Source organism: Anopheles aquasalis, chromosome 3 (assembly GCF_943734665.1).
Source record: "Anopheles aquasalis chromosome 3, idAnoAquaMG_Q_19, whole genome shotgun sequence".
NCBI classification, from domain to species: Eukaryota; Metazoa; Arthropoda; class Insecta; order Diptera; family Culicidae; genus Anopheles; species Anopheles aquasalis.
This window is the reverse complement of record NC_064878.1, coordinates 33,615,330-33,639,754: the sequence shown is the minus strand read 5'-3', so window position 1 is coordinate 33,639,754 and position 24,425 is coordinate 33,615,330. Positions and strand designations below refer to the sequence as shown.

General features: G+C 42.4%; 1 protein-coding gene and 1 long non-coding RNA gene across 3 annotated transcripts in view; one reads left to right on the top strand and one right to left on the bottom strand.

Annotated features, from left to right (window-relative positions):
- LOC126575858 (xaa-Pro dipeptidase) overlaps positions 1-24,425 on the top strand; it is a 42,851-nt gene that overhangs the window by 7,622 nt on the left and 10,804 nt on the right. The window contains exon 2 of one of the 2 annotated variants that reach the window (XM_050236843.1): positions 23,555-23,784. The exons of the other annotated variant lie outside the window; for it this stretch is intronic. Within the exon in view, the coding sequence (XP_050092800.1) occupies positions 23,593-23,784 (192 nt within the window). The 5' untranslated portion in view covers positions 23,555-23,592. The remainder of the gene's footprint in view (positions 1-23,554; positions 23,785-24,425) is intronic. 2 annotated transcript variants of the gene reach the window in all.
- Positions 17,067-17,649, bottom strand: LOC126575923 (uncharacterized). The gene is made up of 2 exons (XR_007608280.1): positions 17,268-17,649; positions 17,067-17,198 (listed from the first exon to the last, which is right to left on the bottom strand). It is a non-coding gene; the product is annotated as an uncharacterized LOC126575923 (long non-coding RNA).

Here is a 24,425-nt window from a genome sequence, read left to right as displayed (position 1 = left end):
CTATTCGTCCTTTCTCTAGAATCTAGCCGTAGATTCTTATGTTGTGGACGCAGGGTATCTTGTTGAAGGAATCGAGAAAAAAAGAACTGAAGAAACCAACATCATGTATCGACGAGAAGCATCATGTCTTTATTCAATCCAAATTATTCTCCATTTCTGTCGCTATTTTGGCACTGTACTTTAAAAGCGCATCATACACTTTAGATATAAGCTAAATTTGAGGCAAAACTGTACAATTTGCTGACGAACCCATAAGCTGGATAAAGGGCCAATTTGATAAAACTGCAGAAGCTTGTTTTTGAGTCTCAGAAAAAAACAAACAATCCATCAACCTAGCATTATTCAACATTAAAAGTATAAAGACGGAAATGGCATTATTTAATTTGTGCTTTTAACGAACCGCAACCACCTTTCGGAAACAGAAAGTTAAGCTATAAAAATCCCTATTTGATTCCAGTGGTTACAGATTTTTGTTGAAAAACTTATCAACTTAAATCCTTATGTGGCTGTATTTGATTTATAGTACGCCGTTAAATTACTATGATATTAATTGGACAATGCGCAAGACTGATACAGTTTAGGATCCCCAAGATGAATTATGGACAACTTACACAACGAGGAAAAGAAGTAATCAACTCTAACAATGCTTCTAGCAACAGGCATAGCGTATAGAAAATGCGTGTATTAAGTGCAGTGCAGCGATATGATTTGAGTTAAGGATAAATTTGTGGTCATGGATTTTTACTGAACAAGAGGAATGAATTTAGTTGTGTTTAATCTATGAATTAAAGCCAGATTTATAGCATGAGAGATCCAGTGAGGCTTTCAAAATTTCGTTTTTAAATTGTATGAAGAATTGACATTTAGTCAGTTAGGAATATCTTCATACTTTTTTGTGATTAACTTTCGTAATCGAATACGTTTCCGTGTGTCGCTTGTAAATATTCATCACACGTTGGTTAGATAGGCTATATGAAAAAACGATAGTGATAACATGTTCAAAGTATGGGCAAAAATATAGAACACACGGTTCAGTGTTATATCAAAATTTTTGCAGTGGTTCAATTCAAACATACCGCCTGATCCAGTACGATTGTATTTTATGATACTGAACAGCATGTTTTATAAAAACAAGCAAATATCTCGGTGTCTCTGTTTCTCCGCTAGTTATACACATACTTTCTTGTATGTATTGACTACATCAAAATAGGAAACCAAAACCTACAAACTTTTGTGTATGTTTTTTCTAATTGCATCTTTAATTTTTTTATGCAAATTTTTAAATGATTACTCAATGCATGTAAATCATTCTATTTTAAAATCCCCAAACCGACATGACAGACACCCTAGAGTAAGGAGAAACGATATTATTTAAAGCTAATAAAAATACTTATAAACAATAAATTTAAGTACAGTGATGCGTTGATTAAAATCCGTTTTAGGATTAATTTCAAACATTATGGCTTTGCTATGGAAGAACCTTCTATTCACACCTATACGAATATAGTCCTGCAGTAATGCATGAACACATATTGAAAATAATAAGTACTAACCGGTGATAAAATAACTAGCATTATGATTTAGGTGCTTATCACGGTAAAGCGATAAGTAGATAGCTGAGGAGATTAGATCGTAATGGTGTTTATTTAGATAACATTGCCGACGCAATCTGATCTAAATTAACGCCTTAAAGTATGCATTCGACACGAGATTATTATCGTCTCACCGTAATGAGCACTTTATATTGTTAAACATTCATTATTAGAAGGCAACATTTATTTTCCTTATGGGCTCTTCCTCTTCTACTTTGCTACTTGAACATTGAAACAGCTTAATATTTTGAGTTTTCTTGACGAATTGTATTAAAGCATGAAAGTGGCTCGAAAAACTGGTTCACGTATCGTGCAGCGAGATAAATTGAGAATCTACCACTTAAGGAATGGGTAAATCACAAAATGCCGAAGAGAGATAATTATGTACGCTTAAATCTAAAAAAGAACATTGAGATCAATCAAATTTCTGGTGTTTTCAACCGTGATGTATATAATATGTGTATGAATGAATTGCAAGATGCATGTCGGAGAGTATTAAAGAGATAAATAGAGAAAAGATAACCTGTAACGCAACGCGGTTGTGTTGCGGGTACTCACTGAAAGAATTATTTATGATGATTTCATACTTTTCCGAACATATCGCGGGAATTGGAATTCGTAGTTTACGCTTTATAGCGTCAACATTGATGAATAGTGTGAGTATAAATAAGATGATCTTCTAAAGTGACTTAAAAAATTTATAAGAACAGCTTTTGCCTATTGTTTCCGAAAGTTCATTCGGGGAATATTGCATGAATTATTTATCATTTGCAAATCACTATACAAATTTTGATTAGGAGTGACGCTGAGCGAGAAGGCAAATGCCCATCTACGACGTGAGCGCGAACGAGAAGGGGAGAGTAACGCCGAGCGAGATGCAAAAAATGGGTATTCAACGAGCGCGAGCGAGAATTAAATAAATTCTGCCCGCGAATTCCACCACCGCTCGAAGCGAGAGTACGCGAGCGTACAGTGTGCGAGAAGAAAAAAACCCGCGAGAGCAGAGCGTGCTGTGGTGGAGAAACCAGAGAGCGAATGGCACAGACAACTTGGGTTTTCAGAAACGTGCGCGTGAAATCGAAAAGCGAAAAATGCATCCAATGAATGATTTTGACCCACGAAAATGAATAGAAAACCCCATTTTACTGATATGTCCGATTTGATTTTCGTGAAAATCGGTTAGGGCACTGACTGGCAAGGCATAATGGTACAAGCAAACGGGCACTGCACTTGCCGTATGCGACCACGGCGGTCAGAGAGTGCGCGAGCATAAGGCGCACGGGAGAGCAGAGCACCCAGGCGCGCTCTGCTCTCCCGTGCGCCTTATGCTCGCGCACTCTCTGCGCGATTAGCCCAGACAGCCGGAGAGCGAATGGCTCAAGCAGCTTGGTTTTTCAAAAACGTGCGCGTGAAATGGAAAAGCAAAAAAATGCATCCAATGATTATTTTATCGATATATTGCCGATCGATATCGATATGTTGCTACTGGCCTGCAAGGCCTAATGGAACAAGCAAACAATCAAGAGACTCGGTGTATGCGCCAGAATGGAATCGCGGTAGGAATGGTTTACTATCCTTTCCTCAAATGGAACCGCACTGTTTAAGTAATCTTATGGCTTATGCTCAATTGCTAATTGATCAGATTTATCAGCATTTAGGGATCGATCTATTTCGATGCACGCGACTCGATGGATTTGTGGAAACAATGCAAATGAAATGGCTCGAATCTCCCAACTGACGCAAATCTTAACTACACTCGATTTAACTCGATATGCAGAACCGAACCATTTAGTCGCTGGCCATCAAGGCATAATGTCACAGGCAAACGCGCACTGCACTCGCTGCATACGACAAAATAAATTCGCGGTAGGATGAATGGTTCACTCTCCGTCTATGCTATCAGAATGGTCCTGCCCGCCTCGATGGGCCAGATATTACACCTGGAACTGATAGAAGCTCCTGTTCCTAAAGAGTCATCTTTGCATTCCTTGCATTAGAACCCGAAGCCAATCGAAGATTGTTCTGGCTCTGATGTTGTCTCACGTGCTTTTGTCATGGGCAATGGTTTCGGCTGTTCGGTGGATATGCTGTAGGGATGTTTGATTATCGCCAGATCGTACCGAAGACAACGGCTAATCAAATGATGAAACAAACCATTACAGCATGTGTTAGGATCAAGGGTAAAATTATGCTCTTCGAAAATCAAAAAGATGGGCCAGCCAACCATCAACGGCAGCATTGTGGAGCAGCTAACGATTAGGAAAGCGATTAGCAATTGGTTCACCTTTCCAGTATCGAGGTGCACCGATGGAAATTAAGGCGATATACATAGACACGGATGCGGCAAAGCTGAACGGGAGCTGGGCATATGCTTTACTGTTCCATACGGTGACAACATGCAGGACCTGGACCTGAACCGGGAGGCAATGACAATCAACCTGGTGCAAGGTCAATCGCTGCACCACTTTGGCCGCTGAAGAATATGATCACGGCTTAATCTTACATCGAATCACGAGAGCCCTTCCTCCGGTGACATCGCGAGCAAACGCTCGGAATTGTAAGGAATCAAATTGATAAAGAGTCAACATGGAAATGGTTTGGTGAGAAATGGAAAAGGAATAATTTCAAACAATCATTTTTTCAAACGAGGCTCGGTAACCGGGCGGTTTAGCTATCAGAGCACATGGCTGGGAGTTGGCTTATCAACCGCTGCATTCGCCAGCAGCGATGTTCATGCCGTGAAGATAACAAAAATGTGTAGCTATCGAGCCTCTTTGATAAAGTAGAGATGGGTAACATTAGAATGACATGGAAGATTATTTTTGTATGCTAGGGAAAGTGAAAAATAATGAAATTCAAAATAATCCTGCTTTCGTGCGAAGCTCTGTAACCGGGCCGCTTACCTAGTAATAACAAATACAACAAAGCTCACGAACAAGGTTAAGTGTAAAAATGACTCATGTATTTGTTAGTTAGTTAACATTGTTAAATTTCAGATATATATGTATGTTTCTTTAACTCAATAGAACTAAAAAAATCTTTATGGCAGGAATACACGAAGCGTAAACTGTCGTATAAACTCAGAGTGTAATGCCAAAAAGATTATACTTATGTCAAAAAGATTATAGGCCCGCGGAGCGTAAATCCGAGCGTAAAAGCAAGCGTAAACACAGCACCAGCATGAAGCGTAGCGTTATGATGAATTGAATGTTCTACAGTCGCTAATATACAGTAAAAACATCTTTAAATATAAAAAAAGATGTTCAGAAATCAACTTATCTCGTCGATTTATGTTTTTGGTGGCCAAAAACACATGTAATTGATGTAATAGCATAATGTAATTGCAGGTGCACGAATGTAATTGCAGTTGACGTTTCGGTATAAACTTTTATGCGATTATGCCTGCCACACGAAGCGTAAACTTTTTGGCATTACATTCTGAGTTTATACGAGAGTTTACGCTTCATGTATCCCCGGCTTTATATAAGTAAATATTAGGTTGGGTAATAAGTCTTTTCGTATTTTGGCAACAGATGTGTTTGGAGCCGTCTATCTCCAACGTTATAAATCACATTATGTCATATCATACCACGTTGTTTTAAGAGACATTTGATGTATCTTTTAATCAAAACAAAACAGAATTTGGAGCAGTGGCCAAAAAGTTATAGCTGTTCAAAGATGTGTGAAAATAGTGAAGAAATTCGCTATATTTTGAAAATGTGCTATAAAAAAGGGAAAAATGCCACGCAAGCCACCAACGAAATTTGTGAAGATTACGGAGACGATGCTGTATCAGATCGCGAGGCAAAACGATGGTTCGCTCACTTCCGTTCTGAAAATTTTGATGTGAAAGATGCACCTCGCTCTGGTCGACCTATCGTTGCTAAAGTCGATGAAATTATTGAAAGGATAGTCCAGGAAGGAACTAAACCTTCACTATAAAACGGTTTTGAGCCATTTAAAGAGGGTGGGTTCAAAATAAGCTCGATTTTTGAATACCGCATGAATTGTCAGCGAAAAATTTATTGAACCGAATTAACATCTGCGATCCTTTGCTGAAACGAAATGAAATCGAACCGTTTCTGAAGCGAATGGTAACAGGAGATGAAAAGTGGATCAAATACGACAATAACGTGCGAAAAAGATCATGGTGCAAGAATGCAGAAGCTACACAAACAGTCCCAAAGCAAGGAATGACGCCGCGGAAGGTTATGCTGCCTGTTTGGTGGGATTGGAGTGGAATCATTCATTATGAGCTTCTCTAGCCTGGTCAAACTCTTGATTCTAGCCTTTACTGTGACCAATTGATGAGATTGAAGCAAGCAATCGAGAAAAACAGTCCAGAATTGGTCAACAGAAAGGGCATCGTCTTCCACCATGACAACCCTAGACAACACACATCTTTGATGACTCGGAAAAAATTGGGAGAGCTTGACCGGGAAGTTTTGATGCATCCTCCATATAGCCCAGACCATGCACCATCGGATTACCACTTGTTTCGTTCCACGCAAAACTCCCTTGGTGGAGTACGTCTGGCTTCAAGAGAAGCATGTGAAAACTTCGTGTCACAGTTTTTTAACGATAAACCACGGAGTTTTTACACTAAAGGAATTATGTCTTTAGTCGAAAAATGGCAAAAGGTGGTTAACCAAAATGGATCATATTTGGTTGAATAAAGTTGCTCAAAACTAAAAATATATCCCTTTGAAGTTTTGCTCAAAATGCGAAAAGACTTATTACCCAACCGGTAAAACGGGTCGACTGCCCCCGTGAATTCTCCGCTTAACTGTCATTGTGGGTTTTCGCCAGTATAAATTGGCAACCATTTTAGCAGGGTTGCCGATTTCCTACCTAGCCAATGCGCCAGAAAGAGAGAGGCCAACCTTTGAAAGAAAGGCACAGCTATAGGTTACCAAGGCGAATTGAAAGTAGAGGCGAATTCGTTTTGAAAATTCAAATTTCAAACTAACGGACATGCAACCACGCGCACGACTTATAAATTGTCGAGATCAAGCTAGCTTTTGTCCTTATGCTCAGCGTGTGGTTTCTGTCCACACTGAGCTGACCTTTGGGCACCTCCGTTATCGGTTTGGAGATGTACCGCCCCAGTCAAACTCCGCACCTGGCAATGTCCTGGCAATGAGCTTGAAAATGCTGTCCAGATGGCTTAGGTGTCGCGGAGCGGTCGGTGCAGGGTAGCCAGCTGGCCAGCGGTGGACGCGCCACGAGTGCGTTAGCAACCGGCCCGCCGTGTGTGACGACATGGCTGAACGCTGAGCGAGAAACCATGGTGCATTGGGCACACGCGCCAACCGCCGATTCAAACGGGGGGGCAAATAAATCAACGCCATCTGCAGAGGCCATCACAGCGACCGCTAGATGGCGTTGTATTGTTTACCAAAAAACCGGCCATGTTGCCTCGGGATGGCATAGTGGAATATAACTATCTCTTTCACTCTAGTGACTTACGCATGCGCCATGCTGTTCTTGCATTTGTATCGTTTCATACGTTTGACAGGAAGCAGCTGATCGATAAGTATGCTCTTTCTCTTTCGTTCATAGTTGCCTCTCTTTCTATCTTTTTGAATTTTATCGTTTTCATGACGTTTATAAGGGTGGGTTTAAAGCTGGGCGTTAATTAAAATGAATTTCGCCCGGGAAAATGAAACATAAACGATAAAAAAGTTCACGGGGGCAGTCGACCCGTTTTACCAAAAGCTAAAAAGTAACATAAAATGATAATTCGATTTGAAATCTGTTCGTTCCCATGTGACAGAAATCGCTCACCGCCATTCAAATTGTCCTGTTATGAGACTAACAGGACGCTAACAGGATAGAAATCTTGCTGCTGTTTACAGGGCTTTTGCGCATGTATTGGTGCCATTTTCCACGCATTTTTGCGATGGTGTGTGTGCCATCCTACCGTACCCCTGTGCCCACCCTACAAACCAGCCGAGACACTTTCAGTTGTGCCATAAGGAGTCCGAGAGAAATGGCCCTACAAACCAGCCGAGACACCTTTTCGTATGCCGTGTGTAAGAGTGAGCGCGACTTCCGATGAAACAGCGCTATACGGGCACTCAATCGAGCGGCTGTGAGCGCATCTCGCGTTGAAGCGCGAATGAGATGGCTGATGAGACGGAAATACTTTGAGCCGCGTTCATCGTCGCCGTCTGAGAGCGCGCCGGAATTTGATCGAATCCGGACTCGGCACCGCGATTTGATGAATTTTTTTTCGCATAATTTTCGCTCTTTTCGAATAAATAAATGCATCTAATTGCCGTACGATAATGGTAAAACGTCTCACGAATTAATTTGATACAATTTTCAGTCAACTTTGGTCGTTTTTCCAGTTGCACCGCAGCTGATCGTGTTCAAAGAAACAGCCGGTAGAAAATGCATTTCCCATCTTTTTAGCCTCAATTCTTCGTCTAACATGTGTGCAAGATGTGCATGCACAAATGATGAACTTTTTGCTTGATTATGCAAGTGCATTTACCTTCATTTATGCCCCGAAACGTCTTAGGACAGTACTGTCTTTCTCAACATAAAATAAACGGGAATCATGATCGCTTTTCCGTACCGTTTTCCACGGTTGTAACGAATCAGAATGATCATCCCACCTTCTCTACAAAGGTGCCGCAGGTGTTACGAATCACACATCCAGATACGAAACCCGTGGAAGAAAAGGGTATCATCGGCCGAGCTAAGCGATGATAAAAATGCAGCGCGATCTCCCCCCACGCCAGCAAGGAAGGACGCGCGTGTCCCTTGCGAGGGCGATCGCTGCCAAGCCTCTTGAGATCACAAGAAACGAAAGGGTTAAAGTGGAGCTGACTAAAACAAATAGATACTTTTGCTAGCGCAATTGCCTAATGAGAAAGGAACAGCATTACAATAGCAGAACAGTCGGCCAGAGCATCCGGTGGCCAGTACGAAGCCAACACAAACTGCGCAGAATGTTCCAACATTAAAGGGGGTGGAGTTGACAGTGAGGAGGGCGTGTTCGCCAGCATAAGGATGTGAACTACGCGGTGGTGATAAGCACTGAAAATGAAGGTGTTCGTTGCAACCAGAACCACAAGAAAGGGATCGCGAATTGATCTTGTGTTGTGGGCGGAGATCGCACTGCGTTTTACCACTGCGTGTCCTCTTCGTTTCCTGGCATAAATGTAGTCAAATTAGTGGTTGAATAATTAAGCAAAAAGTATACGATTTGAACATGTACATCGTACAAACTTGTTTAACGAAAGCATGAGGTTTGAAACACAGAAAAATGGAAGTGCTGCCGGCTGTTTCTTAGCTGTGGTGCAACAGGAAAAACATTCAAAGTTAAGAGAAAATTATAAAAAATCAATTCGCGACAAGGTCTGCCATTATCGCACGAAAATTAGAAGCATTCTTAGAAGCACGGTAAAACACGAGAATTATGCGAAAAAGGCGAATCAAATCGCGATGTCAAATTTGCTTTCATATTCAGATCTGTACCTTTCGTGGTAATTTTTTGTTCAGCATATTGTTTGCTTTCTATTAAAATCAGTATAAATCACTATAAACACGTCGAAGGCGCCTCGATCACGTTATGAACATTAGAAAATACCTGCATTTTTTGTCAAAACGCACGGTCACGGTTAGCCGTACTGATCTAGCGTTTGTGATCAAGTGATTTTCAATAAATCATTTAGTTCAGTGCGTAGCGTGTTCGACTTTCCCTTCCCAAATCATATCATCTCCTTCACATCAAATCCCCATCATTCACACTCCTTCATCCACATACACACAACTCAGGCAAACATACATCAAGAGGGGAGGGGGGGAGAGAAGAGGGTGGTAAAATGAAACTTCCTTTTTTTGATTCCATGCATGAATGTTGCTCAAAACGATGAATGCGCCTAGATGTGGGCAAGGCCCTGTAACCCATACGAGAAAGGCCCTGTAAGGAGTCCGAAGGGGCGTCAAAAAGGCCCCATAACCCATGCGAGTCACTCAATCTCGATTGAGTTATAGGGCCTTTCGTTTAAGCAAAAAGTGTCTCGGCTGGTTTGTAGGGGGGAGTCATCCCTACAAACCAGCCGAGACACTTTTTGCTTAAACGAAAGGCCCTATAACTCAATCGAGATTGAGTGACTCGCATGGGTTATGGGGCCTTTTTGACGCCCCTTCGGACTCCTTACAGGGCCTTTCTCGTATGGGTTACAGGGCCTTGCCCACATCTAGGCGCATTCATCGTTTTGAGCAACATTCATGCATGGAATCAAAAAAAAGGAAGCTTCATTTTACCACTCTCTGCTCGCCCCCCCCCCCCCCCCTCGTGATGTATGTTTGCCTGAGTTGCGTGTATGTGGATGAAGGAGTGTGAATGATGGGGATTTGATGTGAAGGAGATGATACCCTACAAACCAGCCGAGACACTTTTTGCTTAAACGAAAGGCCCTATAACTCAATCGAGATTGAGTGACTCGCATGTGTTATGGGGCCTTTTTGACGCCCCTTCGGACTCCTTACAGGGCCTTTCTCGTATGGGTTACAGGGCCTTGCCCACATCTAGGCGCATTCATCGTTTTGAGCAACATTCATGCATGGAATCAAAAAAAGGAAGTTTCATTTTACCACCCTCTTCTCTCCCCCCCTCCCCTCTTGATGTATGTTTGCCTGAGTTGTGTGTATGTGGATGAAGGAGTGTGAATGATGGGGATTTGATGTGAAGGAGATGATATGATTTGGGAAGGGAAAGTCGAACACGCTACGCACTGAACTAAATGATTTATTGAAAATCACTTGATCACAAACGCTAGATCAGTACGGCTAACCGTGACCGTGCGTTTTGACAAAAAATGCAGGTATTTTCTAATGTTCATAACGTGATCGAGGCGCCTTCGACGTGTTTATAGTGATTTATACTGATTTTAATAGAAAGCAAACAATATGCTGAACAAAAAATTACCACGAAAGGTACAGATCTGAATATGAAAGCAAATTTGACATCGCGATTTGATTCGCCTTTTTCGCATAATTCTCGTGTTTTACCGTGCTTCTAAGAATGCTTCTAATTTTCGTGCGATAATGGCAGACCTTGTCGCGAATTGATTTTTTATAATTTTCTCTTAACTTTGAATGTTTTTCCTGTTGCACCACAGCTAAGAAACAGCCGGCAGCACTTCCATTTTTCTGTGTTTCAAACCTCATGCTTTCGTTAAACAAGTTTGTACGATGTACATGTTCAAATCGTATACTTTTTGCTTAATTATTCAACCACTAATTTGACTACATTTATGCCAGGAAACGAAGAGGACACGCAGTGGTAAAACGCAGTGCGATCTCCGCCCACAACACAAGATCAATTCGCGATCCCTTTCTTGTGGTTCTGGTTGCAACGAACACCTTCATTTTCAGTGCTTATCACCACCGCGTAGTTCACATCCTTATGCTGGCGAACACGCCCTCCTCACTGTCAACTCCACCCCCTTTAATGTTGGAACATTCTGCGCAGTTTGTGTTGGCTTCGTACTGGCCACCGGATGCTCTGGCCGACTGTTCTGCTATTGTAATGCTGTTCCTTTCTCATTAGGCAATTGCGCTAGCAAAAGTATCTATTTGTTTTAGTCAGCTCCACTTTAACCCTTTCGTTTCTTGTGATCTCAAGAGGCTTGGCAGCGATCGCCCTCGCAAGGGACACGCGCGTCCTTCCTTGCTGGCGTGGGGGGAGATCGCGCTGCATTTTTATCATCGCTTAGCTCGGCCGATGATACCCTTTTCTTCCACGGGTTTCGTATCTGGATGTGTGATTCGTAACACCTGCGGCACCTTTGTAGAGAAGGTGGGATGATCATTCTGATTCGTTACAACCGTGGAAAACGGTACGGAAAAGCGATCATGATTCCCGTTTATTTTATGTTGAGAAAGACAGTACTGTCCTAAGACGTTTCGGGGCATAAATGAAGGTAAATGCACTTGCATAATCAAGCAAAAAGTTCATCATTTGTGCATGCACATCTTGCACACATGTTAGACGAAGAATTGAGGCTAAAAAGATGGGAAATGCATTTTCTACCGGCTGTTTCTTTGAACACGATCAGCTGCGGTGCAACTGGAAAAACGACCAAAGTTGACTGAAAATTGTATCAAATTAATTCGTGAGACGTTTTACCATTATCGTACGGCAATTAGATGCATTTATTTATTCGAAAAGAGCGAGAATTATGCGAAAAAAAATGCATCAAATCGCGGTGCCGAGTCCGGATTCGATCAAATTCCGGCGCGCTCTCAGACGGCGACGATGAACGCGGCTCAAAGTATTTCCGTCTCATCAGCCATCTCATTCGCGCTTCAACGCGAGATGCGCTCACAGCCGCTCGATTGAGTGCCCGTATAGCGCTGTTTCATCGGAAGTCGCGCTCACTCCTACACACGGCATACGAAAAGGTGTCTCGGCTGGTTTGTAGGGTATGATTTGGGAAGGGAAAGACGAACCCGCTACGCACTGAACTAAATGATTTATTGAAAATCACTTGATCACAAACGCTACATCAATACGGCTAACCGTGACCGTGCGTTTTGACAAAAAATGCAGGTATTTTCTAATGTTCATAACATCACCGATGCGCCTTCGACGTGTTTGTAATGATGATCACTGATTTTAATTGAAAGCAAACTATATGCAGATCAAAAAGTTGTCACGAAAGGCAAATTAAAGCATATATGACACCGCGATTTGATTCGCCTTTTTTCGCATAGTTTTCGTGTTTTACAGGCACAATAATGCTTCTAATTTTCGTACGACTATGGCAGACCTTGCCGCAAATTGATTTGTTTTAAATTTTCCCTCAACTTTGGCCGTTTTTCCTGTTGCACTACTGCTAAGAAACAGACGCAGAATTTGCATTATTCTGTATATCAAGCCTCATGCTTCCGTAAACAAGTTTGCACGATGTACGCGAACAAATCATATACGTTTTGCTTGATTATTCAATTCAATATTTGACTACATTTCTGCCAGGAAACGAAGAGGACATGCAGTGGTAAAACGCAGCGCGATCTCCACCCACGACACGATCCATTTGCGATCCCTTTCTTGTGGTTCTGGTTGCAACGAATACCTCCATTTTCGGTGCTTATCACCTCCGCGTAGATCACATCCTTATGCTGGCGAACACGCCCTCTTCACTGCCAACCCCACCCCCTTCAATGTTGGAACATTCCGCGCAGTTTGTGTTGGCTTCGTACTGGCCACCGGATGCTGTTGCCAATTGTTCTGCTATTGTAATGCTGTTCCTTTCTGATTAGGCAATTGCGCTAGCAAAAGTATCCATTTGTTTTAGTCGGCTCCACTTTAACCCTTTCGTTTCTTGTGATCTCGAGAGGCTTGGCAGCGATCGCCCTCGCAAGGGACACGCGCGTCCTTCCTTGCTGGCGTGGGAGGAGATCGCGCTGCATTTTTATCATAGCTTAGCTCGGCCGATGATACCCTTTTCTTCCACGGTTTTCGTATCTGGATGTGTGTGCTTCATCGTAACACCTGCGGCACCTTTGTAGAGAAGGTGGGATGATCATTCTGCTTCGTTACAACCGTGGAAAACGGTACGGAAAAGCGATCATGATTCCCGTTTATTTTATGTTGAGAAAGACAGTACTGTCCTTCGTCGTTTCGGGGCATAAATGCAGGTAAATGCACTTGCATAATCAAGCAAAAAGTGCATCATTTGTGCATGCACATCTTCCACACTTGTTTGACAAAGGGACGAGGCTAGAAACGTGGGAAAATGTATGTTCTACCGGCTGTTCCCGTTGAATAGGAACGGCTGCGGTGCAACAGGAAAAACGGCCAAAGTTGACTGAAAATTGGGCCAAATTAATTCGTGAGACGTTGTACTATTATCGTACGATAATAAGATGCATTTATTTATTCAAAAAGTACCACAATTATGCGAAAAAAAATGCATCAAATCGCGGTGCCGAGTCCGGATTCGATCAAAGTCCGGCGCGCTCTCAGGCGGCGACGATGAACGCGGCTCAAAGTATTTCCGTCTCATCAGCCATCTCATTCGCGCTTCAACGCGAGATGCGCTCACAGCCGCTCGATTGAGTGCCCGTATATCGCTGTTTCATCGGAAGTCGCGCTCACTCCTATAGGAGTCACTCCTATCGGCCGAGCTAAGCTATGATAAAAATGCAGCGCGATCTCCTCCCACGCCAGCAAGGAAGGACGCGCGTGTCCCTTGCGAGGGCGATCGCTGCCAAGCCTCTCGAGATCACAAGAAACGAAAGGGTTAAAGTGGAGCCGACTAAAACAAATGGATACTTTTGCTAGCGCAATTGCCTAATCAGAAAGGAACAGCATTACAATAGCAGAACAATTGGCAACAGCATCCGGTGGCCAGTACGAAGCCAACACAAACTGCGCGGAATGTTCCAACATTGAAGGGGGTGGGGTTGGCAGTGAAGAGGGCGTGTTCGCCAGCATAAGGATGTGATCTACGCGGAGGTGATAAGCACCGAAAATGGAGGTATTCGTTGCAACCAGAACCACAAGAAAGGGATCGCAAATGGATCGTGTCGTGGGTGGAGATCGCGCTGCGTTTTACCACTGCATGTCCTCTTCGTTTCCTGGCAGAAATGTAGTCAAATATTGAATTGAATAATCAAGCAAAACGTATATGATTTGTTCGCGTACATCGTGCAAACTTGTTTACGGAAGCATGAGGCTTGATATACAGAATAATGCAAATTATGCGTCTGTTTCTTAGCAGTAGTGCAACAGGAAAAACGGCCAAAGTTGAGGGAAAATTTAAAACAAATCAATTTGCGGCAAGGTCTGCCATAGTCGTACGAAAATTAGAAGCATTATTGTGCCTGTAAAACACGAAAACTATGCGAAAAAAGGCGAATCAAATCGCGGTGTCATATATGCTTTAATTTGCCTTTCGTGACAACTTTTTGATCTGCATATAGTTTGCTTTCAATTAAAATCAGTGATCATCATTACAAACACGTCGAAGGCGCATCGGTGATGTTATGAACATTAGAAAATACCTGCATTTTTTGTCAAAACGCACGGTCACGGTTAGCCGTATTGATGTAGCGTTTGTGATCAAGTGATTTTCAATAAATCATTTAGTTCAGTGCGTAGCGGGTTCGTCTTTCCCTTCCCAAATCATACCCTACAAACCAGCCGAGACACCTTTTCGTATGCCGTGTGTAGGAGTGAGCGCGACTTCCGATGAAACAGCGCTATACGGGCACTCAATCGAGCGGCTGTGAGCGCATCTCGCGTTGAAGCGCGAATGAGATGGCTGATGAGACGGAAATACTTTGAGCCGCGTTCATCGTCGCCGTCTGAGAGCGCGCCGGAATTTGATCGAATCCGGACTCGGCACCGCGATTTGATGCATTTTTTTTCGCATAATTCTCGCTCTTTTCGAATAAATAAATGCATCTAATTGCCGTACGATAATGGTAAAACGTCTCACGAATTAATTTGATACAATTTTCAGTCAACTTTGGTCGTTTTTCCAGTTGCACCGCAGCTGATCGTGTTCAAAGAAACAGCCGGTAGAAAATGCATTTCCCATCTTTTTAGCCTCAATTCTTCGTCTAACATGTGTGCAAGATGTGCATGCACAAATGATGAACTTTTTGCTTGATTATGCAAGTGCATTTACCTTCATTTATGCCCCGAAACGTCTTAGGACAGTACTGTCTTTCTCAACATAAAATAAACGGGAATCATGATCGCTTTTCCGTACCGTTTTCCACGGTTGTAACGAATCAGAATGATCATCCCACCTTCTCTACAAAGGTGCCGCAGGTGTTACGAATCACACATCCAGATACGAAACCCGTGGAAGAAAAGGGTATCATCGGCCGAGCTAAGCGATGATAAAAATGCAGCGCGATCTCCCCCCACGCCAGCAAGGAAGGACGCGCGTGTCCCTTGCGAGGGCGATCGCTGCCAAGCCTCTTGAGATCACAAGAAACGAAAGGGTTAAAGTGGAGCTGACTAAAACAAATAGATACTTTTGCTAGCGCAATTGCCTAATGAGAAAGGAACAGCATTACAATAGCAGAACAGTCGGCCAGAGCATCCGGTGGCCAGTACGAAGCCAACACAAACTGCGCAGAATGTTCCAACATTAAAGGGGGTGGAGTTGACAGTGAGGAGGGCGTGTTCGCCAGCATAAGGATGTGAACTACGCGGTGGTGATAAGCACTGAAAATGAAGGTGTTCGTTGCAACCAGAACCACAAGAAAGGGATCGCGAATTGATCTTGTGTTGTGGGCGGAGATCGCACTGCGTTTTACCACTGCGTGTCCTCTTCGTTTCCTGGCATAAATGTAGTCAAATTAGTGGTTGAATAATTAAGCAAAAAGTATACGATTTGAACATGTACATCGTACAAACTTGTTTAACGAAAGCATGAGGTTTGAAACACAGAAAAATGGAAGTGCTGCCGGCTGTTTCTTAGCTGTGGTGCAACAGGAAAAACATTCAAAGTTAAGAGAAAATTATAAAAAATCAATTCGCGACAAGGTCTGCCATTATCGCACGAAAATTAGAAGCATTCTTAGAAGCACGGTAAAACACGAGAATTATGCGAAAAAGGCGAATCAAATCGCGATGTCAAATTTGCTTTCATATTCAGATCTGTACCTTTCGTGGTAATTTTTTGTTCAGCATATTGTTTGCTTTCTATTAAAATCAGTATAAATCACTATAAACACGTCGAAGGCGCCTCGATCACGTTATGAACATTAGAAAATACCTGCATTTTTTGTCAAAACGCACGGTCACGGTTAGCCGTACTGATCTAGCGTTTGTGATCAAGTGATTTTCAATAAATCATTTAGTTCAGTGCGTAGCGTGTTCGACTTTCCCTTCCCAAATCATATCATCTCCTTCACATCAAATCCCCATCATTCACACTCCTTCATCCACATACACACAACTCAGGCAAACATACATCAAGAGGGGAGGGGGGGAGAGAAGAGGGTGGTAAAATGAAACTTCCTTTTTTTGATTCCATGCATGAATGTTGCTCAAAACGATGAATGCGCCTAGATGTGGGCAAGGCCCTGTAACCCATACGAGAAAGGCCCTGTAAGGAGTCCGAAGGGGCGTCAAAAAGGCCCCATAACACATGCGAGTCACTCAATCTCGATTGAGTTATAGGGCCTTTCGTTTAAGCCCCCCCCCCCACTCACGTTGAGTTACTGAGTGACCGAAAAAACCGCTAATTTCCCGTGTGACAGAAATCGCTCACCGCCACTCAAATTGCCCTGTTAAGAGTCTAACAGGGCGCTAACAGGGCGCTAACAGGGTAGAAATCTTGCTGCTGTTTACAGGGCTTTTGCGCATGTATTGGTGCCATTTTCGACCCATTTTTGCGATGGTGTGTGTGCCATCCTACCGTACCCCGGTGCCCAGTGGCCCCGCCCCCTAAGATATTTCGGATCAATATGAAGCACGCAAAAGCATAATTTCATTTTCACCCATTTTATTTTCACCTTTGAATCGGACACTCTGCCTCGCAAAACACATCACAAAACACAACACTTCGCACAACACTCCTCTGCTTCGCTGCCTGTCCCACGCTGATTGATGCCAGGGTGCTGCCGAAAAAAGACAACATGATTGATCATGATCAGATTTGATCAACAAAATATTTTTCAATTTCTTACCATTTTCCGTTGTCGCACATGCCCACAAACAATGTCCACGGGTTTAGATGCTCCGTAGCACAAACGAATGATACAAATTCACAGCAAAACTAGCTTTTTTCTTCACAATTTTCGGATGCACGAGCGCAGCACATCCTGCCTCTTGCGCGTCGTTTTCAACTGACGCCATGTTGGATCCAGGCCTTAGCAGGAATTTTCACCTTCCTCTTTCGATCGCCGTGCCCTTACACAAACACACGCGCACGGGGTCGTATCCGAACACGCAGCGCTCGTGAGCGATCGAGTGAATGGTGAGACAGCATCAAAACAATCCGTGGGAGTGAAAGAGATAGCATGTACTCGAAAGAAAAAAATCGACTGCTTGACAAAAAGTCTGTCATGGGGGTTCAACATTTTCAGCAACAAAACCTTCATTAAGGTGCTTATTCTCTACCAGGCGATGATTCATTTGGTTCATTTTGTGTTCATTTTGGTGTTCACGATCGCCTACTGTCGAGTGCATTTTTGTGATCGACAGCTGGCGTTTTGATTACATCGAGCATCGACTTTGAACTTTTTGATCTGAAAAACGATTATAACGTCCTGATTATGCATTAATAATTTCTTCCTGCTAATCGTATACTATTATTACAAAGGTTAAATCGTTTTTGATACAGAAAAATCAAGTTAATTCACAGTTTTTTTTACTTCAAACTGTCATTTTGAATTGTTTATTGTTTTCGAAACGTTTCGAAACAACGAGTTGAAGTTTCGAAATTCGCATGAATCATCGAACGCCTAGAGGCTATCGAAATCGCCTGGTATAGAATAAGCACCTAAGCCTTGGGTGCTTATTCTGTAACTTTCGATTACGATGGCCTCAGGCGTTCGATGATTCATGCAAATTTCGAAACGTTTCGAAAACAATAAACAATTCAAAATGACAGTTTGGAGTAAAAAAACTGTGAATTAACTTGATTTTTCTGTATCAAAAACGACTTAACCTTTGTAATTATAGTATACGATTAGCAGAAAGAAATTATTGAAGCACAATCAGGACGCTATAACTGTTTTTCAGATGCTCGATGCTCGATGTAAACAAAACGCCAGCTGTCGACCACAAAAATGCACTCGACATGCAGGCGATCGTGAACACAAAAATGAACACAAAATGAACCAAATGACTCATCGCTTAGAGGCCATCGTAATCGCAAGTTACAGAATAAGCACCTTGATCATATTCTTCAGCGGCCAAAGTGGTGCAGCGATTGACCTTGCACCAGGTTGATTGTCATTGCCTCCCGGTTCAGGTCCAGGTCCTGCATGTTGTCACCGTATGGAACAGTAAAGCATATGCCCAGCTCCCGTTCAGCTTTGCCGCATCCGTGTCTATGTATATCGCCTTAATTTCCTTCGGTGCACCTCGATACTGGAAAGGTGAACCAATTGCTAATCGCTTTCCTAATCGTTAGCCGCTCCACAATGCTGCCGTTGATAGTTGGCTGGCCCATCTTTTTGATTTTCGAAGAACATAATTTTACCCTTGATCCTAACACATGCTGTAATGGTTTGTTTCATCATTTGATTAGCCGTTGTCTTCGGTACGATCTGGCGATAATCAAACATCCCTACAGCATATCCACCGAACAGCCGAAACCATTGCCCATGACAAAATCACGTGAGACAACATCAGAGCCAGAACAATCTTCGATTGGCTTCGGGTTCTAATGCAAGGAATGCAAAGATGACTCTTTAGGAACAGGAGCTTCTATCAGTTCCAGGTGTAATATCTGGCCCATCGAGACGGGCAGGACCATTCTGATAGCATAGAAGCAATCGCAGACGGAGAGTGAACCATTCCTCCTACCGCTATTGTATTTTGTCGCATGCAGTGAGTGCAGTGCGCGTTTGCCTGTGGCATTATGCCTTGACGGCCAGCGACAGGATCGATGCCGCGTTAATATAGTGTCCTTAGTATGTCGGGTTCGGTTCTGCATATCGAATTGAATCGAGTGTAGTTCAGATTTGCGTCAGTTGGGAGATTCGAGCCATTTCATTTGCATTGTTTCCCCAAATGTCTCGAGTCGCGTGCATCGGAATAGATCGATCCCTACATGCTGATAAATCTGATCAATTAGCAATCGAGCATAAGCCATAAGATTACTTAAAACGTGCGGTTCCATTTGAGGAAAGGATAGTAAACCATTCCTACCGCGATTCCATTCTGGCGCATACACCGAGTCTCTTGATTGTTTGCTTGTTCCATTAGGCCTTGCAGGCCAGTGGCGACACATCGATATCGATCGGCAATATATCGATAAAATAATCATTAAATGCATTTTTTTGCTTTTCCATTTCACGCGCACGTTTCTGAAAAACCAAGTTGCCTGCGCCATTTGCTCTCTGGTTTCTCCACCACAGCACGCTCTGCTCTCGCTCGTTTTTTTCGTCCCGCATACTGTTCGGTCGCGTACTCTCGGTTCGAGCGGTGGGGAAATATCGCGCGCGGAATTTTGTCTCGCTCGCGCTCGTTGAATGCACATGTATTGCATCTCGCTCGGCGTCAGTATCCCCTTTTCGCTCGCACTTGCTTCTTTTGTGATTTGGCATCTCTTTCCTCGGAGTTACTCTCCCCTTCTCGTTCGCGCTCACGTCGTAGATGGTCATTTGCGGTCTCGCTCAGCGTTACTCCCAATCAAAATTTGTATAGGGATGTAAATTACTTCCCGCGTCGGAAGATAGATTTGCCGAAAAATTAACTATTTAGCAAAGGTTGCTGCGTTTCAAACCACATCAAACCAAACGGCTGTTATTGAATAATGCTTTCCTTTTCTTTCATATCTCTGTCCTTGTCATTTATCTGCTCGAGCGAGAAAAATCTTTGGAAACCGTTCTTTGGAAATCTTTTGGAAACCGCGAGAAAAATCTTTGGAAATCTTTGGAAAAGATTTTTTGTCTGCCCTAGATTTGACACTCACTAAATCATCGCAAAACATCGCGGAGCTCAAAGTCTCCCAAAAGCAGCTCACGGGTCACTCAAAATTCTGCGTGAAAATCTCGGGCAGATTCGCCTGCTTCCATACATTGGTGCAGAAAATCTGATAAGCCGGGGATACATGAAGCGTAAACTCTCGTATAAACTCAGAATATAATGCCAAAAAGTTTACGCTTCGTGTGGCAGGCATAATCGCATAAAAGTTTATACCGAAACGTCAACTGCAATTACATTCGTGCACCTGCAATTACACTATGCTATTACATCAATTACATGTGTTTTTGGCCACAAAAATTATGAATCGACGAAATAAGTTGATTTCTGAACATCTTCTTTTATATCTTAAGATGTTTTTACTGTATATTAGTGATTGTAGAACATTCAATTCTTCATATCGCTACGCTTCATGTTGGCACTGTGTTTACGCTTGCTTTTACGCTCGAATTTACGCTCCGCGGGCCTATAATCTTTTTGACATAAGTATAATCTTTTTGGGATTACACTCTGAGTTTATACGAGAGTTTACGCTTCATGTATCCCCGGCTATAGTGCAAACCCCGTGTAAAGATTTTTAGACCGTTTCTACACCGAGCAAAAGCTTTTGACGCCGTGTCAAAACCTATAGGATTCCCATAGGTTTTTTTTTATTCCCATTCCTATGGGAATCCAAGAAGTTTTTGACGCCGCGTCAAAAGCTTTTGCTCAGTGTAGAAACCATAAGTGTCTATAGGAAACAGGTGAAGTCATCCCGAACAAAATCGCTCGCGACGATTAGAATGAAAAAAACTGACAGTTCGTGCCATTGTTTTGGTTGCGTTGGAGACGCTGTATTCGCTTTGAGAAGTAAGAAATCCGTAAAGAAAGTTAAAGTTTTTCAGTGCTCTGATTGTTCTACATTGGTGGTTTTAAGATGCCTTATAGATTTTGCGTAGATCCGTTTTGCAAACTCTTCCTTATCACTCTTCCTTTGGATGCGCCTTGCGATTGGCAGACGATCTGCCGAGCCAGCGTTCTTATATGATGAACAAAGCGCGCTGGAGCTGCCTTTATTCGGGCAGAAGAACCCACTCCTTCTCCTTGCTGCTCCGTGTTCGGAACAAGCGAAGAGGTTTCACCTCCGCCGGACTCTGGTCGGACACGCGACAACACCCTCCTTTGGATGCACTGAGCATGTAGCGCTGATGTGATTGTCCATCACACTCCGATCGTCTCCGTCCTTTTGTCCTTTAACCAATAGTCTAAGCCGACAGTGACCGGCTATCGGTGGAAGCCGGATCCGGGCCTTTTCCACTCGTTTCAGAATCAGAGATAGCCGGCGTTTTCGGCCCCTGCTGACACGTTGTTAGCCACAGCGGGGCTGCTCGTTTGTTCTAAAATTAGAAAATGTATCATTTAAACGAGCAAAAGTAGATAATAAACCTGACAAAACCATTCCACTTTTTCGGATTCAAACGCACGCTAGTTTGGTGATGAACGTAAAAAAGCCACGAAATGTCAAAAAAACAAAAAAAATCAAAAAGAAAAAAAGTGCTATGACTTCACCTGTTTCCTATAGACACTTTGGTTTTACTGAATGATAGTCCTTTTCATTTGGGCCAATACGCATGCCCGGAATATACGCTTGTTTAATTCTCTTGAACAATGCTAATTCAAAGTTTATCAGGACAACAAACAAAAAGGAATGCAGTTGGTTGACCAATGATCTGATACGAATATTGAACAAGATTTTGTGGACATCTTCGCAGTACGGCTCAGTGCAAACCTAGCTTAAGCTCGACTTTGTAACGCCGATCGTATAGCCCAAGTTTCTATAGGAAACAGGTGAAGTCACCCCGAATAAAACCGCTCGCGACGATTAGAACGAATGAGAAAAACTGACAGTTCGTGCCCTTGTTTTGGTTGCGTTGGAGACGCTGTATTCGCTTGGAGAAGTAAAGCGGCCCATAGACGATCAACTTTATTTGTCAACTCTTGCATGCAAGTCGATTGACACCAATATATTTATCGTGTGTGGGCTATTTGAAGCTTGTGTCAAAAAAGTTGAAGATTTTCAGCCAGCTGAAAATATATTGATGAGGCTGAATAATGGCGTCGTCTGAGGGTCACATTAACGAACACGATGCGTCTGTGGCCCTGATTGATGAAACATTAAGGACTAGGCTAACTTATGCCCACATATGAGCAATAAAAATAAAATGACAGTTCGACGCAATTCTTGCATCCGAAACATTGACAAATAAAGTTGATCGTCTATGGGCCGCTTAAGAAATTCGTAAAGAAAGTTCAAGGAACTGCTCGTTTGATCTAAAATTTAGAATGTATCATTTAAACAGGCAAAAAGACATAATATGCCTGATAAAACCATTGAACTTTACCGGAATCAAACGCACGCTGGTTTGGTGATGAACGTAAACAGCTGACAGTTGTTTGACGTTAGGTGCTTTATGTCAAATTGCTATAGCGGCCCATAGACGCTCAATTTCATTTATCAATGTTTTGGATGCAAGAATTGCGTCGAACTGTCATTTTATTTTTATTGCTCATATGTGGGCATAAATTGGCCTAGTCCTTAATGTTTCATTAATCAAGGCCACAGACGCATCGTGTTTGTTAATGTGGCCCACACATAAACACATTGTTCGTTAATGTGACGCCATTATTCATCGTCATCAATATATTTTCAGCTTCAACTTTTTTGACACAAGCTTCAATGTAGCCCACACACGATAAATATATTCAATATCAACTTGCATGCAAGTACTGATAAATAAAGTTAAGATGCTTATTCTGTAACTTGCGATTACGATGGCCTCAGGCGTTCGATGATTCATGCGAATTTCGAAACGTTTCGAAAACAATAAACAATTCAACATGACAGTTTGAAGTAAAAAAAACTGTGAATTAACTAGATTTTTCTGTATCAAAAACGACTTAACCTTTGTAATAATAGTATACGATTAGCAGAAAGAAATTATTGATGCACAATCAGGACGCTATAACTGTTTTTCAGATGCTCGATGCTCGATGTAAACAAAACGCCAGCTGTCGACCACAAAAATGCACTCGACATGCAGGCGATCGTGAACACAAAAATGAACACAAAATGAACCAAATGACTCATCGCCTAGAGGCCATCGTAATCGCAAGTTACAGAATAAGCACCTAAGCGTCTATAGGCCGCTTATGACTTCACCTTGTAATACACTTTGGTATAGACCTTTCCTAACTTTTCGTATGTCAAAGTAAAAGCTCATTATTATTTATTTAAATTAATTCAATTGATTTTTTTTACATTCTATTTTTTTAATATTAGGGCACTTTAAAATTCATTATAATACGATTAAGTGAAGGATGGCTGTCTTTCAAATGGGTTCGCATACGCACGCCATACCCATGGCAATGTTTCGGGATAATCGTATCAAGGTGGCCAATGAACTTCAACGAAGCCACAACTTTGGGAAGGATTCTGTTCCTATAGTTGTACTTCAAGGTGGTGATAACATTAGCCATTACGATACGGACGTTGATTATATTTTCCGCCAGGTGAGTTCGATATGACATACATGGAGCGTTCAGAAAGTAATGAGAATAGATTTTTCCTGACGAAATGGTTCGCGATACCGTGTTCAAATTGTTTCGCTAAGGTAGAGGAAGAAATTGGCTATTCCTTTTTAGTGGCTTTTTAAAAAATCGAAAACGCATTTTTTTGCAGTAAGCTGTGACCAACTGTGTAATACTGGTTCTTTTCGATCGCACCATGTATAGAGTAAGGTGGGGTAAAAGTGCGAGAGGGACAAAAGTGCGATTTGAGGTTTTTTGAGCACAGAGTGCCGTAAAATTTGCAACTTATACATGGATTAGTAAAGCATTAGATAACTCACTTTCACACGTAAAAACTGCTTTGCAGAATGCGAGTGCTCAGAGAAATGTGGTAAAGTTTGTTTCTCGTCTAAATATTGTAATATTCTAACGCGCGGTAAACGCGTTTTGGTAAACAAAGTAATAGTTTTCGTAAAAGTGTAGTGTGCTTTTTGTAGCTACTACCAATGACTATCAAATGGAGTGTTACACACTTTTATACATTTTCCCAATCTTGAGTTATTTGGTGTAAAGCCCTAAAATCCATAGTGGGGCAAAAGTGCGAATCAGAAAAATCATGCATTTGTTTTTTTCATTGATTCATT